Consider the following 26,929-nt stretch of genomic DNA (forward strand, 5'->3'; position numbering starts at 1 on the left):
TTTTACATATTTGTTAACTTTCATTATGTCCTGACAGTAGAATATGATACAGATAATCTGTGAAAAAAATCAAGGTCCTCTGGCTCCTCCCAGTGGTACTATTTCCATTTGCAAAATTCACCGCTCCCGGTCAGAAACAACCAATCAGAGCCAGGAGGAGTGTCTTAGCAGTGTCAATCATGTTCTTGAACGTGCTGATCCCCTCTCTTGTACACTGTACAGCATGCCGTCATTCAAACCAAACTCAAGATTGCCGGTGAGATGCAGCTGTGCTAATTGCGGAGAACCAACCTAATTTCTCGAGTGGCACCTGCTCATTAAACAACGTTATAAAGTTACGTTTCATTTATTGCAAAATATGCAATGATTTGAGGGCCAAGTTTGTAGTCAAAGTATGGGCAGGCCTTAGTCAATGTAAAGCATATTGTTGAAGTATCGTCCCAACTAGAAAGTGCCGTAACTGGTTAGAGGGTGGGACCTGTAAGTTGTGCTTGTTCAAATTTTCAGGCTAAAACACATTGGCCACAATTATTGGCACCGCTAGAATTTTTTTTTGTGTAAAATATCTCTGAAGTATATTCCCATTCATATTTACCACTTTTCTAGCACACAAGGGTGACTAGGAACAAGAAATTGTATGACTTGTTTCACATGAGTTTAAAAATGAGGAAACACAAAGGCCAAAGTCACCTAAACCATACATCACAATGAGTAAAAGCAAAGAATATTTCAGATGATTGTTGAGCATCACAAAATAGAAAGTGGCTGTAAGAAAATAGTAAATGAATATAAGATCCCCATTTTGACCATCAGGGCAATAATTAAGAAGTTCCATTCAACTAAAGATGTTACGAATCTGCCAGGAAGAGGATGTGTGTCTATATTGTCTTAATGCACGCATGGTGTTGCATGGTGAGGAGGAAAGTTTGAGTGCCCAAAGACTCTCCAAGGATCACAGATGGAGAATTGCAGAGATTACTTGAATCTTGGTCAGAAGCCAAAAAAAAAAAAAAAGAAAAAAAGAAAAAAAAATCAAACAACCCCTACAACTCCACATATTGTTTGGGAGGGTTTGAAGAAAAATCCTCCCTGCTCATCCAAAAACGAAACGAACTCCAGCAAATTCAGTTGTCAGACACAAATGGAACTTCAAACGGCACAGGTTTCTGTGGTCAGATGTAACAAAAAAGAGCTTATCCGCAGCAAACACGCTGTTTGGTGCACAGTGCACACAAGGATAAAGTACCTCACGTGTACAGTTACACTGTTGGATTGTTGTGGAAATTTTTTTTTTTTTCCTGGAGGTCCTGGACATCTTGTTCAGATACATGGAATTGTGGATTTTATCAAACAGATAAAAAAAATCAAAACCTAACGCCTTTTGCTAGAAATCTTCTAATGGGCCGTGGTTGGATCTTCCATCAAGACGTTGATGGCTCACCCTGTGTGAGTTCTTCAGAATAGAGTGTTATCTGAGTCTGACACAATGGTTAGGCTATAGATAAAGAAATTAATAAAGAAAGAAGAACAGTTTCTCACTATACTGTTATACTGTTCTCACCACAAAAGGAGGGGGGAATTTGCGCGCAATGTACGTTCATTTGAGTGTCGCCGCCCCACAAGAATTCATGTCTTTTCTTCCCTTCTTCTTGGTAGACATTAGGACCGCGCAGACTCTACGGCTGGAGCGTTATATTACTCCAGTATACATTCCCCAAACAACGGGGAACTGGGGATCGACAAGGAGATAATCTAACCGACGACTTTTTGCACTTTTGATTCAAGGGAACCGGTGTGGATGGAGTTAGAATCCCTTTACTCAACCCGCACATTTTACACACTTGAATCATATCTTCTCTGGCCGCAGAAAGTGTGTGGCTCACTTTTTGGTTTTCCCGTGGAGGAGGACCCTCTGTTGATCCCTCTGTGCGCCCTCTCGGTTCTCCATTCGCCAGACGCGGAGCAGAGCCGCATCACCATCATCAGCGCTCGCGCTGTCTCTGTGTCTCTGCTCGTGCAGTCAGGACCCGTGTGCCCTGCTATCCCACCACCATGAATTCGGATATTAATATGTACTTGGGGCGGGAGAAAACGGGGATAATGCGAAAGAGAGCCCTGCTACTCAGGAAAGGCTGCAGTTTCGAAATAACGAGGTGAGTTGAAATGGGGATTGGGGTTTTATGTGGGGAGTGGGCATTTTCGAGAGCACCGCATCATCCGGTTACCGGATGGTGGTGGGATTGTAAATTATCACAGCACTGTGTACGGCATCTGAGATAGATGTTTTACTCAAGTTTGTGGGTTTAGGCTAGCTTTCAAGGGGATTTGGCATAGACCAGCAGCATATTAAAGTGTCAAGGCTGTCGCAATGGATCTCAGAGTCTACAAAGCTTTATTGGCATGATTGTCAGCATATATTGCCAAATCGTATTTAGCATTCAAATTATTGGAAAATACAATAACAGAGAATACATAATACATAAAATAAAGTGTCGAAATAAAAAAGGGGGAAATTGAACATAATAGAAATTGGCATATGGATATAGCCTGTGTGTGTGTGTGTGTGTGTGTGTGTGTGTGTGTGTGTGTGTGTGTGTGTGTGTGTGTGTGTGTGTTTACAATACATAGGCTTCTTACATACACACATTTCTTGAGAGTGTAGACGCGAGCCATGGTTCATTAAACGCTGAGACATGATGAGCCTCTAACGGTAACCCACTTTTTCCATCGGGATTCCCCAGCCGTGAGGAGATCCGGGGTTTCTGTTTGCAAAACAGAAATCAGAGAGCTAAGAATTATTCCTTCCTATAAATGCACATCTCGATTATCGACCGTTGCTGTTCTATTTGCAAGAGTATTGTGTTTTCAATGTTGTTTTCCATTTCTGTCAGTGAAAGTGAAAGGATGATAGCAGTGTAAAAGCTCATGTTCAAATGGTTCTGCATCAGTGTCAGCCACACCAACACAAGCACTGGTGGTTCAGCACATGAATGTAGTGTGTCTGTGTTTTTGTCAGAAATGCAGAGATAGCCTACCTAAAGGAGAAAGGTCACACCCCATTTTGGCCTTGGGACCATCATAGTGTAAACTGCAGTGTTATGCTTAGACAATACTGTATAGCCTATTTCTTCTGAATCTTAAGTCATTTTGAAATGAGGGACCATGTATGCACAGTAGCCTATGCAACTATGCATTGGTCTTTCATTAAGTTGCTCTTTGTCGAGTAAACATTTAGACTACTAAATTACTGTTCCCATATTACATGTTATTAGAATTGATTAGGCTTTTGATAAGGGGTGGGGTTAAGGATCAGGGGGCGGAGATAGGATTAGGTAGGCCCTATATGTAAGGTGTAAGTCAGTAGCACCTCATTGCATTCAGTAGTCAGTAGCACCTCATTGCAGTACATGATTCAGGAGGTGGAGTTGGATCCAGATCTAAGGGTTGGAGATGGGTAGGATTAGGGGTGGAGTTAGGCAACAAGGGGCAGAGATGGGTAGAATTAGGTATATGTAGGGTGGGAGGAGTTGGATCCAGATTTAACTCCTCCCACTTTACATATTAGGTGTGTTCGACATCGGCTGCGGCTGGATGTAAGCGATCGGCGAGAGTAGCCGCGTGCAGGCGGGGAGGAGCTGCAAAAAGAGACGTGAGGTCGGACACTTTCTGGTTCCCGTAGTGACCGCTCACGTGGTGTTTACATACTTTACCACAGCTGAAGTGAAATAAATGCAATATTTGCCAAATACACAGATATTTCAGGTCACATTTTCATTATACATTAGGCTACTGCTTCATACAGCATCTGTTTGAATTAGTATAAAGTTCAAAATAAGCCTACATCAATGAAACTTTTTTCAATCAGTTTTATTTTGATAAACATGACACAATATAACATCTCAAATACATGAAAAGACTGTTTACTGTTACAAAAACTGATTTGTGAGCTTTAGTGGAACTAAAGGTGTGAGAATAAACACGAAACTCTCGAATCGCTCTTGCGGCTACTTTGATAGCATACGTCACAGTCATGTGGAGTCAGCGCTGCATCGAGTCGGACAAAATTTCTAACCGGCATGCATTGCTTCACGTCAGCCACCGATCGGTCTGCGCAGAGCTGCATGAAGTCGAACAAGCTTAACCATCTCCGCCCCCTGATGCCTAACTCCACTTAACCCGTATTTTCGTCTGCGAAGTTGTGTTTTAAATGGAAGTCACTTAATTGTTTATTAAACTAGTATATTTGTTATATTTTGCTAAAAAAAAAACAACACTTTTTGTGTGATTGCTTAATTATATCATATAAATATAGCATAAAAGACTTTTTTTTTTACTGGATTTTAAATAAATCACGCAGGGAGAGGGTGCACGTGCAGTAGTCTAACCTAAACCTAAATGATCATAGATTATATATATTGTAGGCTGTATTACACTCCTGGTAAATATGATTTAAAAAAAAAAGATGCATATCTAACCTTTCATTGAAGTAAAATAATTGAAAAAAAAAGTGTGGGGGAAATCACATCATGTTATGTTAGATGTAGATGTTATCAATCTAAGGCCAAAGACTCTTCAAGGATCACAGATGGAGAATTGCAGATATTACTTGAATATTGGGGGTCAGAAAAGCCTAAAAAAAAAATGTCAATCTACCCCTACGATTAAACAAAAAAAGGGCTTTTTGGCAGCAAATACGCTAGAAGTACCCCATGTATACAGTTAAATATATTGTTGGATCATAAGCTGTGGGCCTTTTTTTTCTTTTTTCTTTTTTTTTTTTTTTGCTAGAGGTCCTGGACATTTTGTTCAGACACATGGTATTATGAATTCTAACAGATACAAAATCTAAACCTGACAACCTATCCTAGAAATCTTAGAATGGGCCGTGTTTTGATCTTCCATCAAGACAAAGGTCCAAAATAAACATAAAAATTAATGGGTAACTAAGCACAAAATGAAGCTTCTGCCATGACCGTCCCAGTCCCCTAAACTGAACCCTATAGAAAATTAGTGGGGTGAACTGAAGAGAAGAAGCACCAACATGAACTTGTCAGGTGTTCTCCAAACTATCAGGCATTATAGAAGAAGACTCAGAGCTGTTACCTTGGAAAAAAGAGGCTGCAAAAAGTATTTAATAACAGTGGGCAAATTATTATGAAACAAGAAGTCATAGACAATTTCAGGTTTAGTCATTCCTAGTCAAATTTTGGCCAACGTGTTTTGGAAAATGTGATTTGACCCCCACTTTCAATTCTTTTGCTTCAATGAAAGTTTAGATTTGTGCATTGTTTTATTAAAGATCAAAAGGATAAACAATGCAGATTTATTTTTTAAATACATTTTTTATTATATTTACTAGGGGTGCCATTAATTCTGACCACTACTGTATAATATGGCTGATAGTTCTGGTTGTCAAATTTAGCGAGTGGAGCTATCTTTTGTGTTACTCATCTTGTCCATGTTTGCGCATTCTAGACAGACTGTCAATCTGTTATTTAGTGGTAGAGATTGTTCAGAGACCCTTTCTGCTGGTTACATAATTATGCAAGTATGTGGTGACAAATTTCTTTGAAAGTCTTTGTAAGTGAATGAATCATTTTAAATGTTCTTATTCCTATACATACTCATAGATTATGTGATTTTGAATGTCATTGAATCATTCATTCAACCATTTCATTTAAATCAAGAGCAAAACTAATGTGTATTGCTCTGATACACAATGGCTACTTCTACTGTAGTCTGGCTGTACATTTTGAATTATTTTAGTTTGTGGTCCAAAATTAGACAAACTGGCAATAATGTGTCTAAAATGTCAATATTAACTTATTGTACATTGAACCGTTACATAAATCAACTACAGAGAGTCCATCAAGAATGCTGTTGGTCTGAATATATCAGCTATGATACTTGAAGCACTTGCTCAAACTATGACCAAAAATTGCTTAATATCTTCAATATGCTGCATGGAATGTACCTTATTTCTATAAAAGCTACACAAATCCCTTCCCATATAAACCACTAATTACTTGCTTCCCAAACAAGCAGCAAATAACTCTAGGGGACAGACGTGTTGTGTTCAGACATGGGCATTGATGAGGAGGAGAATGCATCAGCCCCTACTGACATGTAGGTGAGAGGCTCACTGCTTTCATTTTATTCCTCCATAATGTTTCATCATGAAGACAGCCTTTTCTCAAGTGCAAGAGTATAACATGACCATTCAGTTGTTTTGAAGGCTGCACACATGCACAGTACTGTGTGTCTTTACAAAGAATGTCTTGTGAATTGCAGTGACATTGGTGAAGGCTGACAAAATAGTGCTGTCCATTATGGAGTTCTATTCTATCGTATGTTTCTAACAGCAGTCTATTTTGCCTAATGTGCTACCTTTTATCTTTCTGTACTGAAGACTACTTGAATAACAAAGTCCTCCTTTCTCTACTAGTTCCTTTCTGGGCTCATTCACGCACCATTTATTTTGCTTTTGCTTATCTACTTTCTTTTGTAGCCTCTCTGTCAGGAATCAGTTGTAAACACCTCTAATGGGACTTTAATTTCCTCAACATTATAAATCATTCAAGACACAAAGATACCTGTTGTTTATTCTTGTCTTTTTCAAATAATGAAAATTAAAAAAAGAAATAAATAATGAAAAAAAGAAATTGAGAATCTTGAGATAATCAATTCCAGACTCCATGTATTTTTAATCAAATAATGAATTTAATTACAAGACATTGTATATAGACATACAATTACAGAGCGTCATTGTGACCATAGAACGTATAGCAAAGCATTTTATAGCCATTTATTTCCTTTTCACTATAGAGGAAAGAGAACTAATGTATTCTTGTGGATTTGACTGTGTTGGTTTTGTGTTACCTACCTCCTTTGTATTGTCGCCATAAAAAAGCAGAAATAACAGTGGACTGCCAACACAACGCTCTCCACAGGACAATACAAGAAAGGATCACTGCTAAAGTAGTTAAACACAAATCTCCACATGCACAAACAATAACTTTTTATGGCATTAACACTTTATTTGACAGTGTCCTTGATGCACATCTTACATGTACTTACAGCCTAATAACAATAGTATAAGTTATCAATTGATATCATTTATTTGTATAATCACACTAACAAGGACACCCTAAAATAAAGTGCCACATTATGCCTTGATTTTATCCTGTCCTTCTGAATTTGAGCACTCATTGCTTAGCTATCTACAGTTAATAAACAGCTATCAAACACAATCCTGCCTCCCCCTGCATTCTGTAGTTATTACTAATGAGAGAATGGTGAACATACAAATGAGAGTGAGAAAGTTCATGGCACCATTTAAACTGTTAGGGTGGAGATGACACTCTATGACTCACACCGAGTTCATTTGTGTTTGAACGTGTGAATGTGTGTATGCTGATCAGCTGAACTCAAACTCATCCAGCAACCTGAGCATGAGCCTGTATAGTATCTCATGAATCTCATTTGAATCATTTGGATTGTGCCTGCAAAGAGACTGAAGTTTTGGTTATTTTCAGCCATCTCTTTCTCTGTTTGGCTTCTGAGCAGCCAGCCCTGCAGTTCGTACCAATCTGATAATACTAGCACTACAGCTAACACTAATCACTCTCAGCTGTGCGGTCTGCATGCGCTCGAGCACAACCTCCTCATTTGCAGAGAAAAATAGACGGAAATCAAGCGGCGGAATAAAAGAAAGAGTCCCGCTCTGATTACAGCCCTATGTAAACTTTCATTCCGAGCCCACATATGCTTCCATTTAAGGTTTAAAGACGCATACCTACACATTAGTGTTTTTCGCTCCAGGAAGCCTCACTAGGAAAGTCTCTCTTCCCGTTATAGCAACCCTGGAACGCACCCAGCGTAGGATGGATGGATCTTTTTGGAGTTTAGCCTTTTTAAAATACTGGTGGTTAGCTCCCCACCACAAGGGCATTCACAAGTGTTAAATTTAGCGGTGTGGGCCTGTGTTAGGATGGCTAGAGAACTTTAAATTGGTTAACTTGAAGTTTTCTGTAAGACTGATCAAAAACAGGGGGTGGGAATGCAAGAAATGCAATCACTGGAGGAAGTGATGTACTGTATGTGTAATGCCCTCTGACATAATGTTATATGAAGGTAGGCCTATTTAATTTGACTGAACAAAGTACGAAGTAAAGGACACATTTTTCACATGTGAATTTGATGACACTTTTATTGTTTATTTAAACAAAGTAATGGGGTATATTATAGTCCATATGTAGTCAATAATTTTATCTCTTAAAACTTTGATCACCAAAATGAAATATTTATATGTTTTTCCTGTGGAAAAAATATCCACGCCTTAAAATAGCTTGAATGCAGCTGTACACCCTTCATTTAGTATTTGCGGATACATGAATATGCTAATTAGCCCTGTCTCCAGTCACGCCAACTCACAGATTGACTCGGTTAACTTACTGAGGTAAACGCTGCACAATGGTATCGCTCTTTACAATGTCAGACACATAACGATAATTAATAGGATTAGCCTTTTAATTGACTATGTTATGAAAACGCCGGGTAATCATGTGCTGTTAATGTCACACAAACTATGTCCCAGTCTGCCTTCTAACTATCATCTGAAACTCTTTGAACAACTCAGAATGTCGAATCATGACTCGAAATGACTCGAAAAAAGATCCGTTCATTTTGAGGAACGAGTTCGAACAGGAGAGTCACGGATGCGCATCACAGAACAGCAAGGCGAGCATTTGTGATTATAAAACTTAAACTTTTTAATTATTTTTGAAATGACTGATCATAGATAAGACCCATATTCATCGTCTGGTGTCGTTTAAAGCCCTTTGAAGCTGCACTGAAACTCTCATTTGGACCATGACACAGTTGGGGTCCATTGAAGTCCATTATATGGAGAAAAATCCTGTAATGTTTTCATCTTAATTTCTCTCTAACTGAAGAAAGAAGGACATGAACATCAGCAAAAGTTTTTTTTTTTTTTTTTTTTTTTTTTTAAGTGAACTAATCCTTTAAGCCCTTCGGCACGTTGAAGTGATTGGTTACAAGGTAGTTTGTGACATCAGAAACACCAGCGATTTCAAACCGTGTTTTTGAGACTTTTTTTCACTGCAGTTTGAAGGAACTGCAGTTACTCAGCAATGGTGTTGACTTATGAATGTGCCGATGGTTTGTCTTAAAGCCTATTGAAAACAACAAATAGATAGGCTATATAAACCACATTAAAAATTGGATTTTCACCACAGGGGGACTGTCACTGGCTGGTGTGTTAGAGAAGGTCTGGAATGGAGCAAGGTTGAGCTAGTGTCAGCCAGTCTATTTGTATACTGTAGTTTATCCAGTTTGCCCCACCTGGTGGTCAGTGACTTCTGATTGTAAGATGTAATTAATAAAGCAACATGTTTTCATATCATATATGCAAATAATTAATGTAAATGTTATAGTCACATGATCTTTTTAAAATATTCAGATACTACTATAGAGTACTAGCTGCTTTAAAAAGATAGTTCACCGAAAAAGTTGAATTCTGTCATTTACTCACCCTCGAGTTTTTCCAAACCTCTATGAATTTCGTTCTTCTTCTGAACAAAAAGAAGACATTTTTAATAATATGGATTTGATGGTTACCACTGACTTAGTAGACAATGGAAAAAAAGAAAATACTATAGACGTTTATGGGGCCCATCAACTGTTTTGTAATTGACATTCTTCTAAATATATTCTTTTGTGATTCCTTTAAATAATTTAAGATATTTCTGTAATTCCTCCAAGTGTATATTTTATTGGATGGTCACTCACAAAAATTTCAGAGCTTGCTGCTTTTGGATGCCTTCACTTTCTGCCTTTCTTGACAGTAGTGAATAACATCTAAATCACAAGGGAAAAGTTTAGATCGAGATACCTTTTTAATGCAACTAGTCAATTGCAACAAACAACATTTTAGAACACATTGCAAACTGTGTCTGGTTCTGTAATAAACACATATTACCACTAGAGGACACTGTGGTCAAATATATGGAACATATTTTAAGAACCAGGTCGTAATTTGGCTGTACTTTCCAAGTCAGTTGATATTTTCTGAGAGATTTGTACTTGAGACAAAGGATTTAAACAAATGAAAAAAGTACAAAAGAAAGGTAAATGGTCTGATGTTTACCCGCCAATGGTCTTGTAGTAGCCTATCATAATACACAGATTTTGGCACAATAGAAATGGTGGCTGGAATTTTTGCTGTTAAAGGGATAGTTCACCCCAAAATGAAAATTCTGTCAGTAATTGCTCACCCTCATGTTGTTCCTACCCCATAAGACTTTCGTTCATCTTCGAACACAAATTAAGATATTTTTTATTAAATCTGAGAGCCGGATCACTCCTCCGTAGCTTCTTAGGGTTCGAGATAGTTCCTCGAGATAGTGATAGAGATAGGGTGAGCAATTACTGACAGAATTTTCATTTTGGGCTGAACTATCCCTTTAAGATCCAGCCTATAGTATTCCCTAAAGGCCATCCAGATCACACTGATCATGCTGAGTATTAAATAAGGAATATTTACTTTGGTACATTCTTCTTTCCTCATCTTCTTTCCTCATTCCTCATCTGCCCTCAGTCTGATCTGCTCTAAAATGCCAGCAGTTCACAGACTGGACTCTGAAAATGTCAACCTGTCAGACACACACCATGACGAATGACCCCAGTCTTTATCATAATCAAGGGACATAACCTTTGTGCCACAGCTGCCTAGCTGCCAAAATGGGCATTTATATGCATGCTCATGTTTGTTTCTAAGTCATGATTTTTCCAGATCTATTCTACATCCAAGTTTAAAAGGGAAAAGGTTGCTGTCCTGTCCTGTCCTGTCCTATCTAAATGCTTTTTTTCTTGTCCTCGTGTGTTTATTTAGAAAATTATATTATTTCGTGTTTTACTGGAAATTGTTATGGCTACTCTTTCTCTCAAACTCCCATGAGATTTTAACAAAACAAAAGGCACTCCTAATATAGCTTTAACACATTATTTGATGTGTACAGTGTCTAATAATACAATAATAATGATCAAACAAAACAAAACAATTTAGTTCTTGGTGTGTCTAGAGTTAGACCTTAGATTCAGTAATCATGTCAAAGCAATAAAAACTAAATCAGCATATTATCATCCGAAAAATATTGCAAGAATTAGATGCTTTAGACTTAGAGAAACTTGTGCATGCTTTTATCACCAGCAGGGTGGATTATTGTAATGGACTCCTCACTGGCCTTCCCAAAAAGACCATGAGACAGTTGCAGCTCATACAGAACGCAGCTGCCAGGATTCTGAGCAGGACCAGACAATATGAACATATCACACCAGTCCTCAGGTCTTCACACTGGCTTCCAGTTACATTAGGATTCATTTTTAAAGGTGCTCTAAGCGTTTTTTAGGCCAAAACATTTTTGTCACATACAGCAAACATCTCCTCACTATCCTCTAGCTGCCTGTCCCCTAAACACACTGTAAAAAAACGCTGTCTATGCAGACTACCCAGGCTCCACAAATGGCAACAAAAACAAACTGCGGCAACCCGCTCCACAAAACATAACAAAACTGTTCCAGCCAATAACTGACAAGAAGGCCCTGGGGGTGGGGTTTGGGGGTTTAAGTGCACGGATGAGGAAGAGGGAGGGTCTATATAGCCTCCGTTTTGTTTGAAAATACTTTAAATGACAACAAAAAAGTCAACAAAAAGATTGTGTCCAGTCCGTGCTCTTAGGCCGTGTGTCCACCAAAGCGTTTTTAGCCAGCTCGGCGCTTCAGCGTGAAAAAAACGCTCAGCGCCTCGGTACGCTCATGGACTTTAAAAAACGCGGCGCTCCCATTGAAAGCAATTGAAAACATACGCCAGGCGTGTGGAAAAACGCTTTGGTGGACACACGGCCTTAAGGCCTACATTCCACGCACTAGCCAGTGGCGTAAGTCAGAGCAGTAGGGGTGCTGCCGCAACTAAAAAGACCATGTCCCAATGGGTCAGGGATTCTATTGCTTTTGCCTATGAACAAGGGGAACAAGGGGACTGCTTTGGCAAAGGGTGTTTGTGATGCGACCCCTTACAACATGTTTGTGATCCGGCAAGCGGGTCCTCTCCGCACACATTCATAAGGTTTTGTCATAGTTTAGGGGCCACTAAAGGAGGAAAGGGTCCACTAAAAGGAAAGGGTCCTAATACATTTTTATGCATTAGTAAGTTTTTTATTGTGCTTTGTGCAAACAGAAAATGCAAATATACATTAATTATAAAATCGACCTATAAGAAAATCGATTTTAAGCTCTAAATAGTCTACATTTTTGATAGTATTGATAGTTATTCTGTCTGTTTTCACCCCAAAATTAAAATTGTCACCAGTTCCCATGAAAGCCAGCATTTAGCAAAACATTAGAATACTCAATATGGAAAGTGTTTTTGTTGATGGTGCAAAATGCTGATTTTGTATAGCATGCTGTCAGTGAGTGTACTTTACATCAAGGCTGATCTATGTGGGAAAAGATCGTGCTGTGCTTAAGTCTGTACTTGGCAAGGAAACACACAATATGTTCATGTGATTTTGGGCCCACTCGATCTTTGCTCTCCAAGGTGTGCGTCTGTGAGAGAGAGCAGAGGATCAGTGGTGTGGTATTACAGGATTATCTATCAACACATTTCTAGTTCACAGGTATACAGACAACAACAAATACTCACAGAAGAATTCTGCCAGACAGTTATTTCTGCATCGCTCTATCGGCCTACTTTTATTTACAAAAAAAAATAAAAAATCTTCTGATGGTCCACAACATTTATGATGGGAGCAGTGAAGTCGACTTACGAGGATCTTGTTGATGATGAGCAATGAGGATTTTAATAATGTTCTTGTTGTTTCAATGATTGACATATTTACTTTTGCAAGGATTTCAATTTTGCCATTTTGAGATTTTTTTTTTCCTGCAACCCCCGGAAGTCAAAGACTCACCAATGATCTACTTAAAGTATCAGAACACCAATAGGTAAGGTTGTATGGGGGCGGTTGGGGGTTAGGGGAAATCTTTTGGTTTATCAAAAGAATCCTATTTTACACAAAAGAGAATTGCCAAAGATCGTGCAGTAGAACATAAGGCAGAATAGAAATGTTGGCTAGAAGCTTTGCTGTGGAGCTGATATTGCCTCAAGCTATATGGGGGAAATTGCTGTTTTATGTACAGTTGTGTGATATTGCTTAATTGTCTACTACTGTTATTCAAGGTCATATCATGCATTTTAGTGTTAATGTTATACTGATAGGGTTTTGCACTAAAAATACTTAGAAATTGGTTATTTATGACCATTTTCCACCTTACACCTTATATATTATTAACTATAGTAAAAATAACATTTTAATATATTAAAACATGAGAAGCTTTTATACCTTTAGCGAAAAGGTGGATCATATCAATAATGCTTTTTGTCCTGTTGTGGGACAATTCTGCAATATATACATTTGTGCTTCATTTTTTTTTTCACTCAAAATTTCTATAACCTGCACTCCATCAGAAGTTGCAGTGGCCACTGAGGCTAAATGCAGAAGCTAAATTGCAGATTCATAGAATTGTATGTGTCTGTGCCTCTAAGACTTCAACAGTATATGTAAATGTCCTCTTAGCATGTGAAATGTACTCACAAACTATACTTACATTGCTGGCAATAACAACAACTGCCTTTTTGCAAAGTCTGATGCACTGTTTCTAACATTTCATTCTTTATTAAGAAAGTTTCAGCCAAGTTTCTGAATAGTGAACTGGTAGTTTTTCAGTTTTTTGCTCACAAGATCCCCTCTTCCACACACACTTTGAAAGTTTGATCTGCTTCAGTATTCAATTGCTTCACTGTTCCTGACCACACATTCAAAGCATAGCTCTTTAACAAGGACACAACTACACAAACACAGTCCTGTCTAATGTGCTATTCAGCTGGAAGAGCCAATGTGAGATGAATGCTGCTGTTCTCTCTGTGATCGTGTGCTGAATTTTTTAAAGACTAGCTGTTTCTAATGTGACTACCATGTACCTGTCTGTTGTGGTTAAAGTCATTAGCATCTGGATTTTGCGTGTGCGACTTTAGGTTTTTCAAATGGACTTTTAGGTCATTATGGTTTTGGTTGTTGTGTAATATTTTTTGTTACGTGTATGCGTGTATATTGTTGTGAAGTGTGTGTGTGGGGTACCTGTATGTGATTACTGCATCTGTAATTTGAACTCTTTTGTTGACAATGACGTGCTCAACCGCACATTTCATTTGGTGCTATAATACCCACAAGCCTCGAGACAAAAGAGTTTAGGTTACAAGCACACCAAAGCCTGTGCACACACATACACACACACACCTGAAAACAAACTATTCAGCACACAAAACTATTCATGCTCTGCTAGATTTTATGTACAATTCTAAATATAAATGTTTGATTTTATTCTGTTCATCAGTTTCCAGACAAAATTTGCAGTTCTTTTATAACTTTACATGTTTTCAGTGAATCTGAAGTGGATTGTCATTCAAATCCATTTATAAATTGATTTAATAATTAATTGTTACACTTGAAAATATCATCTCAGAATATATCACATAAAACACATGGGGCCCTATTTTAACGATCTGAAACGCAAGTATCAAGCGTGAAGCCCAAGTAAATTTGTGGGTCTTGGGCACTGTTGCTATTTTACCGATAAATGGATAAATGACGCTTGCGTCTAACGCAAGTTTATAAGGGGTTGGTCTGAAATAGCTTCATTATTCATAGGTGTGGTTTGGGCGTAACGTGAAATAAACTAATCAGAGCATCATATCACATTCCCTGAAATACATTTTCCACATTTTGAAAACGCCCTCCAATGTGGATACATAATTATTTAGAGGTATTTAAAAACGATGACGTAAGTTTAGTCATGTAACGCAAATTGAACCCATAGATTCATGTTTATATCAGTATTGTGCGCTTTCATATCACAGTCCTGCGGCAAAACATGAGAGCAGTTGTGTTTTAGACCAAACATATTTGGTGAGTGAGTGCGGCCTGGATGCATCAATGTTTACTCGAAAACCAAAACTTTTTATTGGTTTTCAGTGACAGTACAGAATAAGAAATCATAAACAGTAGACAGTAAGATATTGTCTATTATTAATCCCTTATGGTGTTCCCCCTAAATCCAGCTGAAAACACACACACACACACACACACACAAAACAATGAAACAACATAATTATGAACTGAAAATAATATATATATATATATATATATATATATATATATATATATATATATATATATATATATATATATATATATATATATATATATATAAAATTTCCCTTACAAAGATCCTTCTAATAAGCGGAAATTATGTACCATTGCCAGTTGCAGGTGCGCAAGGTAAACCCTCAATGTAATTTAAAAAGGGATCCCAAGTCTTGTAAAATGATTTAAGTGAACCAGAAAGTGAGTAATAGTATCTTAACTTTTTAAGTCCAATACAGTAAACAATTGTCCTGTATCCAGTCCACCTGTCATGTGTTGGAGAAGCATGCCTCCAATTAAGAAGGATGCCCCGTCTGGCCAAGATTGTAGTAAAAGCAATGCCAGGACCTGAAAATATGAACACATCACACCAGTCCTCAGGACTTTACACTGACTCCCAGTTACGTTTAGGATTCATTTTAAGGTATTATTACTGGTATATAAATCATTCAATGGGCTAGGACCTCAATATATTGCATATATGCTCAGTGAATATAAACCCAACAGATCACTCAGATCATTATGATCACATCAGCTATAAATACCAAGGGTTCACTCTAAGTATGGAGAATCTGCTGCTTTTAGCTATTATGCCAGCCGCAGCTGGAACCAGCTTCCAGAAGAGATCAGGTGTGCTCCTACAGTAGTCACATTCAAATCCAGACTCAAAACACTTCTGTTTATCAAAGCACTTCGAATTACCATTGTGTATGAAATGTTCTATTTCATGAGTTCACACTGACATATAATTAGATTGAATAAGTTTTAAAGCGTATTTGGTGGCTGTCTGGGGGGGAGGCCCGAACCCAGAATACTTGAAACGAAAACTCGGTTTTAAAAATCTATCCGGATTAATGTAGACGTAGCCTCATGCTCGTCTAATAGCATGCTGTTCTATTCTAGTGATAATTATGAAGAGTAATAAATAGTCTGAAATTAAATCTCTGCTCCTTTCCTATTGCATATCTCATTCTTATATTCCTTAATATACGCAAGTCTTTCTCTCTGTCTCGCTAACTCAATATAGCATTTAAACTGTGTGACATCATCAGACAGTGAGGGTGAGTCAAGAGAGAGAGAGAGAGATTAAATGAGAAGAAAAGGTTATTGTGTGAACAATGACCTCATTGCACCCCTTACTTCAGTGCTAGACAGGAGGATTATGGATAGACAGTGGAAAGAAGAATGAAGGTTATGAGATCATAAGGTCAAAAAACACTGTCCAGAAACACAAACAGTAGGAGGGATGCTGTTCATTAGTGGTTGGTGTTCTCAGTCGATTTTGTGAATGCAAAGGGCGTAGCATTCTTGGAGACATATGTCAAAACATGCACACATTCACATGCATTCAAAGACATATGGATAATGCTCTGCCTTTTGAAATAAAACCCGGTGGAAAAATTATGGTTATCCTCATTTGCCTCAAAATGTGTTTTGCAGAACAGTTATCCCTTTACATGATAAGTCACAGCAACATCATTTAAAATGGCATTATTTAAAATTGTGACATTAATTCAAATCATGCGAGTTGGAATCTTTCTAATGTAATTCTAATGAGGAGAACCGATGTCGGGTACCGTTACATGCTGCTGTTCAACACATAGGCAGTGCCTGTGTAAGTGCCTCAGAAATGATGTTCACAGCAAAACTACATGAAATTTTGCTAATAAAAAGATGCTCGGTATTTCAGTGAATGCACTCAATTAATAATAGTATTTTCGATTGTTTGAAAATAAAATGTATATTTACTTAACAACAAAATATAGCCTAGGCTTTTATGGTAGCTAAATTGTTTTTAAAATGAATTCACTGCATGAACCATATTTATTTTGATTTTATTTTAAAAGTTTTTTTGTTGCTGTTATTGTTGTTTGCATTTGATGTGGGCTATATAGCATTAATTTGGTGTTTTGTTTTACTCTGATGATGCGTTGTGTCCGTCGCTGCTCATTTATGAGCTTGCTACCTCGATATTTTCTCCTCTTCTGCTGAGACTGAGAGAATATGTGGTTGACAAGCTCCCCACCTGACTTTCTCGGTCACGAGCACGGCGCGCGGCGTGAGGGGACTCCAGTCCAGGAGAATCTGTTTCTTGAATGTTCAGTTACGCGTGAGGTGTGTCCTGTCACTGTGTGTCCATATGAATCTAACAACTGCTTCCATCAGGTGTATTAAAGAAAGCGACCGCCGACCGGCAGAAACGCGCTACTACCAATAGCACCAAAAAGATAGCGCAATGAAGGGATACCGCAGCACGAGCAGCTGTGGGGAAAATGATGGTTACTAATCTGTCTCTTTGAAAGAGAAGAATAAGAAAAAAGGCGAGGGACAGAAGAACTTGGACTGCGGGAAAAATAACATCGCATGGGGCCATGAGCGCTGCAGACCCTGCAGCGAACAAACTGTTGAGTTTCAACCAACGGTAAAGCATTCAGTTACTGCATTTATGTTTATAAATATTGATATTTAAAACGAGATCTTCAAAATCAGATGTTGTTGTGTGGGGGTTATTATGACACAATCATTGCAGCAGTATCAGGGGTAGCCTAGGCTGGCTACATCTCATTTCAACGTGCAACAAGCTCCCTCCCAGGAGTGATCAATCAACAAAAGCGGATATTGGAAATAATTATGCACTTGCAACTTTAATTATTATTTGTTCTTTTTACAAACTGTTATTTCAAGCTTATATTTTAATTATTCTACGTGTGTGTGTGTGTCTTAATTATAATAATTGCGGTCTGGTAATGTTAAAGGAACACGGGAAATTCTATCATTTACTCACCCAATTGTTCTAAACCCTCTATGACTTTTTTTTCCGTCAGATGTAAAGCAAAATGACTTTCTCAGTCATCATTCGCTTTCATTGTATGGAGTACCATTTGTTTAACATCTCATTCTGTGATGAGAAGTCAATAGGCCTACATTTTTGAAATAGCATGAGAGTGAATAAATAAAAGAATTTTCATTTTTATATGTGTGAACTGTGTCTTTAAGAAGAAGCTGCGCTCTTATTTCTCTTCAGCACCGCAGTAGCCTAATATTTGCACATTGTCCACAAGTCTTTGCATCGCAAGTGTTCAGAGTAAATTCAGGTGGTGAAGGAAAAAACAACCACTGTTTTGTCTAAACCTGTAGGATACAGTCCTGATGAAACACAATGTTTAAGACTTTCCCATGCACTGTGTAGTGGGATACTAGTGCGGAAAAACAGTAAATTATTCATGCAAATGCCTCGGTAGAATGGACATCCATGCACCACAGTGACTGGTGTCACCGTTAACATGTTTTCTCTGATTAAAACATGAAAGAGAAACGACTTAAATATTGATTTGCGGTTCATTTTAAGAGGGTATTCCTTGTCATATGCTGAGCCATATTGACTGCTTACATTTATTATAGTCATTTCACTTCAAGTGCAATGTAAATAGTGCATGTGAGCAAACACATTTCCTCTGTGTGAGGGCTATCATTATGTTTCCATTAGCACAGAATGCAGCTAAGAATGTCTTAACGGACAACAGAAGAGATACTGCTCATGCTGTGATAAGATATAACCAGGTGGGATCTGCAGACATGGTTTGCATTTTTGAGCTGGATTTAAATATGGAAAAATGTGTTTAACAACTCTTATTTGTAGATAAAATTGTCCAAAATATTATAAATAATAATAAATGAAATCCTGAATTCTGCAGATCCAGTGCGGTCATGGTTATAAACAATGTTGAAATTGCAAGTGCACATGCATTCTTTATGTGGCTTCAGAAGAAGTTTAAACATTGATGCCTCATTTACTATGCACCTGTGCTATGCACAATGGCTCTCGGATGGGGTAAGGAAGATGGTTAATTGAAAGAGGGGGGTTAAAATGAAATGAGATAAAAGGTCGACTTCAGAAATGGCCTCATAATCCTGTCAGACTGACCCACTGTTGAATTACAGTCAGTTACTAGAAGCATGTCTTTGACTAAGAGCATTTAAAGACAAATGCAAAAGTGATTCTAGAGAACAAGAAAGGAGTGGCTCAACACTAGATGATTTACTGTGGCACGGGGCTGAAGGAAAGATGCTTTACTATATTCAGAAATACTACCCTGGATAAGAATACAGTTAACAGCTGAGAATATAAAGACATCTAAGATGCAGAACATCCAATTGTTTCATTCATATCTTCAAACAAACCTTTCATTGTCGCTCATGATTAAATGGTTCTTTTGATAAAAAGAATAATCTGAAAGATGTCACAAAAATGAGATTATTTTTACGAAAAAAATCCTAAATGGTAGTGACCGTGTTTGAGAATATGATAATGATGACAGCAACAGCATGACATAATTAGCAGCCATTACCCTCTGGTGATACTTAGAAACCAAATACGGTCAAGTTTGTTAACAGTAATCACTCCTGTTATGCATCTGCAATTAGTAATTTAGTCATAATGTTTTGGCATGATATCATGTTTCCAATGATGCACAGCTCAATGCCTCAGATATTTTCAGACCATGCATCTCTGATGTATTGCCATGATGACCAAAGAAAAGGTTACAAGTGATGCTGACACAGACAGTCTGATGATGAACATCTGACATCACAATCATTAAGAATAAAATTGCACTCTGAGGTCCGACTTTCTTATTATGCGCCAAGCCAATACTGCTAAAAAGTAATGGCACTTTTAAAACGGATTAATAAACTGAAGCCACCAATTACTGCAACAAGTTGTACTTTGGAGAACATGTGATAAATCTGTATAACAGATAAACATTACTCCTTACTGGAGAGAAAGAAATAATGTGAGACAAAGTCACTTATTTTAATTGAAAGATGAACACAATTTAAAGGGTTGGTGATAATTCAGTAACAGGCTGAAATATGAGTCTGTATATTAATTATATTGTGAGTTTAAAGAGCGTTGACACATGATCTGTCATTCTGTGCTGAGTGTTAGGCCTATGGTTGTTGTTTTGTAAAAAATAAAATAATGCTGTTACTGTAAAGATGTGTGATACACTTTTTCTGCATTTAGTTGGGACATGACAACAGATGGAGTTATGTTTTTGTTTTTTTGTTTTTTACCTGTACCCATTTGCAGTTACATTAGTAATCATCATGTAAATAATTGCAGAGTGACATTCGCCTCAAATTACCTCAGATTTGATGATTCAGGAAAACCACCTGCTATGATTGCGAATATCTCACAAATGTCACAACACTTTAGTACTGTACATTATTTAAACCTTATTCAGAGGAGATGCTGTCTTCAATAAAGCACGTATTATGAAAAAGAAAATAATTTGAGGAGAACTGCATATCGGTTCGCCAGAATCACAAGTAGTTTGCTAAAACAGCACAATTATTGGTGTTATAATCATTGAAATTATGATTTGTATATTTTAAATACATTTTCATATCCGTTTAATATACAGAGACATCTATAAGTATGACATTTGTTGGTTGATGCCTCTGAAGAGTAAACACCTGCTTTTTTTTGAGCATCTCAACCTGACATACCAACACTGGCTTAACCCATGGTATGCGTTTTCAGGTGGGATCGGACTATGTGATTGTCCAGACAATGGAGAACAGAGCTTGTGTGGCACAGGGCTATTTCATATAATTGTTTATACAGGTTTTTATTTGCAATAATAGCTGGATGTATCTCCATAAATGCAATGCACACACTTTTGTTGAAAAACAATGGCTTATAAAACATGTATTGTGTAAAGGCACCTCAATGATTTGAGAAGGCAAGAGATTGTTCTGCTATTGGGCCATATTGGCAGGGAAAATTTGCGAAACCTATTTGAAAACATTACTATTTTTGCTATTTTATTTGGTGATGGTAGTGGAACAGAAATTACACACCTTTAGTGCCTTTATGGTCTTCCTGTGAAGTGGTTTTCAATGAGAGAGATCCTCTTTAAGGTTTTGGGAAGATGTGTGATGTCTGGTCATCAGCTGAGTCACTGGTTCTCGTTCTAATAATCTGAAACAACCTCACATTTAAAAAACAGTCAGACTGCGACATCACAGGGTTGCGAGGTGGAGTAGGTTGGGCTTCTACTTTTTGGAATGCAGGTTGCTGGTATTGAAACTAAATGCTGTTAGGTTAGGTTACTTTTATTATACCCGTAGGTGAATTTCTTTCAGAGTGCAATGACATTCTATGGCATCCAGTACAAAAACACACAACACAGGACACTACACATAAGGACACATAAATAACTTGGTGACGTGCTCTCAAGAAAGTGCTCTCAAAACATTTCATATGATCTTTGTAACATCATAAAATCATATGACCCCTTGTACAACATATCTGAAAACCACCTCTACAATTTGTTAAGCATATTAATCGCATTTGGTACGAAGCTGCTTTTATATCTTTTCGTTCTACGCCTTGGGACTTTATACCTCCTCGCAGATGGTAATAATTGAAACTCATTGTGCAGGTGGTTAGAGTCATCATTTAAAATTGAGAAAGCCATCCTTTGTAACTCTTTGGTATATAGAGATGCCATGGTTTTGACTCAAAACGGCCAGACCATTTTACTATCTGGTCTAACTGATTTTTTGCCTTTAAGCTGCATCTGTGTCCTCTGTATGTTCACATACGATAAGTAAAATAGCAAAGAATTTCTCTGTAAGAAATCACATTTACAATGACAAACAACACACAAACATTCAACATTTATTTCCAAGAGAATGAAAATATTTTTTGTGCGCGATTAAACAATATAAAATCAGTTTGAATTGTTATATGCTCTGTTTTTGCAGCTCAGCATCAGAGGATCTTGGATGCAGGAGAGGGGAGTTCAGCCGGAAACACTATGGATCAGTTGAACTGGTGAGGACTGTCATATTTTAGCTCTTCTGTATATATGTACATACCACCTCCTCCTTCTTCCTTCTAATCTATTTGTCTTTGCCTGTGCACTGCTGTGAATGCAGAACATTCGTGTTGCTCCTTGATTTCTTATAATATCTGTGTCATACTGTACATCTGTGGTTCGGTCTGTTGCATCAAATGAAATTTGTACATCTTTGGAAATAAATAGTTCTTGAGAGGAAATTCAAATAAACATAATCTCACCCTAGCAGGAGCTATGCAATAGGTTAAATAGCCACAAGTATAGCATCGTTTATATTATTCAATGTTTCAACTGGTCAAATACAGTACATGTGTTGTACTGAGTACTTTTCAGAGGTGTCTGTCTCTCCTAGATATTGTTGCATGGAGGAAGTGGCTTAATACCACACTAGATGTTACTTCCTATGCGACACATGCAAAAGGTTTGTGGGTTGAAGGAAATGGGTGACCTTGTGTCAGATAGGACCATGTCACAAAACCACATGCATTATCATGCGTAGCAGATGGAGAATGTAAATGTGTGTGAGAAAAGGAGAGAGAAGGTCATTTGTTACTGCATGTGCCGTTGTTCTTAAGTATCTAAAGCTACTGTGGCTTCCAAATGCCTGAGACCACAAATGAAAATGCATTTATTGTTATTATAAATTATGTTATCAGCATAATAACTTTGGTGTTTTGAAAGTTTTGAAACAAAATGCACATCAATCTCAGAATATCTTATTTGGATAATTTTGTTGTTATTGTGGTTTTACAGTTTTAGAAATCCCAAAACTTTATTTTATTTTTTATTTTAAATTAGGTTATGAATCCTAGATTATTTTTTTTTCTTTTTCGTGTTGAAAATAAAAATTTAGCCTAATTTCATAATTGCCTCTTACATAAGAGTACTAACTGCATTGTGCTCTGTAATACTTTATTTGGTTTGGTCAGTCACTCATCCTGAAATTTCTGTCCAGGGCAATATGATTACTCTGTAAATGTGTTCTGTTTCTTCACAGTTTCTACAAGGCAGTAACATATTATATATATCCAATTGTCATCTCAAATCAATATTTCATGTCCATGGTTTTTTTTTTTATAATTTACATAATTATTCAGAAAGTCATTACCACAAAAATAAACATAGAAAGGTTGATCCTGGACTCTCCACACTCTCTTTCTTCTCGCATAATAAAATAATTTAAACAAATCAATATTTCATATTGTCTGTTTATTTAAATAAGTAATATATTTCACATTGCATCCCTCTTCTCTCTGTTGGGGTTTATTTTGCTGTAATGACCATCTGATTGCACAATGCCCGTTGTAATTTGCAATGTTACAACGTTGCCCGTTGTAAATTTTAAACAAGAAATATCCAGTTTATTATTAAAAAAAATGAATGCATGCAAGTCGCATTTACTTTTATGTTGCCTGTCTTCATTTTTCCATATGATTGTTTTGGTTTTATTTTGTTTCTTACTGTTTGTTTTGCTTTGCCGCATTACTCTTATTAAAACAGGCTGAGGATAATATGAAACATGCTTGTACTGTATCTCTCTTTTTCGCTAATGATTGCTGTGCTTAATTATATTAATTATTCCAGAATGTGTGCGAAGTCTATTTTTGGTTGGAATCATTGGTTGGTGCGTGTATTTATCTGTCGGACAGTGTTATTCGGTTATATCAATTATTATGTTATACTGCTAATTGATTCTGTTATGGTTTTCATGCCAGTGTTTGCATCATTTTACATTTACACTTGCAAGTGTGTGTTTTGCTTAAAAGTTTAATAGTGTATGAGAGGAAAATATCAGTATTTACCACCATCGTCACATTAATATACAATTATACTGTGCAAACATTCACAGTGTAGTATAGCTACACATACAGATTATACACATACTCTGTCTGAATTATGATCAGAGCATGATTTATTGGGACATATATTGTGTCTATATACTTTTTTATTGGCTGCAACCTGAGAACCAAGGAAATGCTCTTGATGTTTTAGCAGACGTAATTTCTACACATGGCTGGCTATCCGTATGTTTCAGTCAGTTTATGTAAGTGCATTAGCTCTAGGGATCCTCTTATAGGTGATTTTTATGACCTGCTCTGAGTGCAAAGAGTGTATGTGTGTCTATTTGAGGTGGGGGGGGGGGGTTAAGTTAAAAGCTTCTTAAGTGCTCCATTCTCACATTATTGTATAATTGCCTAATGTAAACATGACTGTTGTTTAGACACTGTTACATGCCGATCAACCATTTCCAGAAGTGGCTACACATCATCTAGAAACTCTGCAACCTATAATCATATAGCAACCTCAACCAAGACATTAGACCTGACCATAGATCCAACACCCAAAGCTACCGGTAATGCAATATTTTTGTTGGAAACCAGAATATGTGTTGCATTTGATGACTTCATCTTAATTAAGTAACACATGCATGTGTGTGGTATGGGAATTATAGAATTTTGTTGATCCTGGAACAACATTCCTGTGTGTAAATGTATTCCTAACCAAATCCTTACCCCTAAACCTACCCATAACATCTCCCTAAAATCAGAGGGAAATGATAGGTGAATAACACTGGTGTAGAAGCACCTAAGCCTGGTTTTAAGTCTAAAATTGACAAACTGTAAACTTGTCCCTCAAATCTGATTGGTTGATTGGAGCGTTGTTCCAGGGTGAACAAAGATGTTCATCCAGGAACATATCGCAATTGGTAAAATTAGGTTCATAGTATGAATACGATCTGAATGAAATCAGCCATGTTGACTTTGGACATACTACTCATTTTGACAATGCTTTTCTTATAGCAGACTTGTTTGGATGCTGGGACTGCAATGCTAAAGGTTGACTACTTAATTGACATATGAGATACCAAGAAGATACGATTCCAACCAAGGCTGTATCTCCATATCTCGAACATTGGAGGGGAGACAAATTTCACGTTCCCACTTTATATTAAGTGGTTTTAAGTACTATACATTGAAACAAATAATTTGATACAATGGACTTATTGTGTACATACATGTTTCACATTGTACTTATATTTTAAAAAATACCAGCATGTATTTACAGCTGTAACTAATTTATGTAATTACGTCTGTAATTACAAAGCTGACCCATACTTATACTTAAACCCACCCCTAAACCTACCCATACCACCACACCTGTCCCTTACCCTACCCGTATCCCACCTCAATAGCAGCAAAAGTGTTTTACAATACAGCATTAATTTAGCACAATAAGTACATTGTACTTATTTTTCAACATAAGTACATTGTAATTAAAGCCACTTAATATAAAGTGGGACCGAAGTATTACTTGCGATCAGTCCTGGTTCCCGGCAGGGGTCAAATACCATGCAAGCAATCCAAAAGACAAGAACATACAGACCAAGAAACACAAAACGAGATCCAAAGGGTTGGGATATTAAGCAATTACTCTGTGACAAACACTATAACTGACAGGGTATATACACTGTATACACACACAGAACTAAAGGTAGCGGGAAACAGCTGTTTGCAATGATCAGATGAGTGGCAGAACAGAATGCTGGGAAATATAATGTAAATGACACTGTGAGAACAATGACCTCTAGTGAGTCCAGAGAAACACAACCAGACACTGTGACAGTCTATGTTCAATTCAAAACTGAAATTTGAAAAAAAAAAAAAAAAAAAAAAAAGTTCTATACTAAAAGTCAGTATAGAATATAATTGTTTGCATCACTGGATATTACTGTCAGTCACTTAACATTTCTATCGTAAAACATTTAAATATTAAATGTATAGCTACTTCTTACCTCATGCTCTTTTACTGTGAAAACTAAAGTGTTCAGCATCTGTGAAGAGCCCACCATCTTTGATTTGATTGACCATCACTATCATTTTGAAGGGGCAGAATTTTTTTGGGATGCTAACAACTATGAGAGTTGTGTGTAATGGAGTGCAGGACAGCAACATCAATAATATCCAATATTGGTGGGGGCAATTTAGCCATATCTGATTTTTGGGGAGGACTTGTCCCCTCAAAGTCTATTGGCTATACGGTGGCCTGTTTTCAGCAATATGCATGATTTTTATAGATTATAGCAGCATTTTGTAAATACCTAATGTTTCTAATCAATCTCTTATCCATGTTTGATGTTTAATATATTGTATGTTGATTGTTGAAAAATTGGGATTGACATGGAAGAGGTCTTGGCCCAGAGCTTGTCGCATTACACCTGGTCCCTTGTAATCAGCATATGAAGCATATGGGTTTTTTTCAAAAAGAGCAGATGAAAATGCTTTGTCATCATCACAGCAGCATCACTGAAGACCGTATTTTTCTCAGCATGAGTCTGTAAAAGCAGATAACATCAAAGCTGAGAGAACAAAGCTGACCTGCAGTGTACACCTGTATAGGTTGAAGATGTGCTGAAGAACCTTCATAATCCCAACAGAAATCTGATATGAAGTGGCTTCAATATACCCTCTTTCATTTCATCACCTTTTCTCCAGTCACATTGCTGTGCTCTTCAATGCCTCAATGCATCTCATTCAATTTCTCAGTCACTCACCGTTATATTTCTTACTTTTGTATGCATTTAAAAACTGTATGTGAGGATTTTCCCTTCCTGGAGCTTTGTTTGATTCTCAATGAACATTTATAAATACCTTCAAAAACAAACAGATGAAGAGATCTTTTTTTTTTTTTTTTTTTTTTGATAGGAAGATATTGATAGGAATAAATAAATTATTATTCCATTTATAGCCTACCGAGAAATAAGCATTGTAGTCATTAAGT

The 26,929-nt window shown here is 37.2% G+C and overlaps 1 protein-coding gene across 6 annotated transcripts in view; it reads left to right on the forward strand.

Moving 5' to 3' along the window:
* The first annotated feature begins 1,642 nt into the window (after positions 1-1,642).
* The window catches only part of garnl3 (GTPase activating Rap/RanGAP domain like 3), a 69,147-nt gene continuing 43,860 nt past the window's right edge, over positions 1,643-26,929 (forward strand). The window contains exons 1-2 of one of the 6 annotated variants that reach the window (XM_039659211.2): positions 1,643-2,153; positions 22,056-22,125. In XM_039659211.2, the coding sequence (XP_039515145.1) occupies positions 2,053-2,153; positions 22,056-22,125 (171 nt within the window). In that variant the 5' untranslated portion in view covers positions 1,643-2,052. Of the gene's footprint in view, positions 2,154-12,633; positions 13,024-17,291; positions 17,704-22,055; positions 22,126-26,929 lie in introns of those variants that run through there. The other 5 variants (XM_039659210.2, XM_039659208.2, XM_039659207.2 and 2 more) reach the window with 5 other exon arrangements.

Source organism: Pimephales promelas, chromosome 4 (assembly GCF_988280905.1).
Source record: "Pimephales promelas chromosome 4, fPimPro1.hap1.1, whole genome shotgun sequence".
NCBI lineage: Eukaryota > Metazoa > Chordata > Actinopteri > Cypriniformes > Leuciscidae > Pimephales > Pimephales promelas.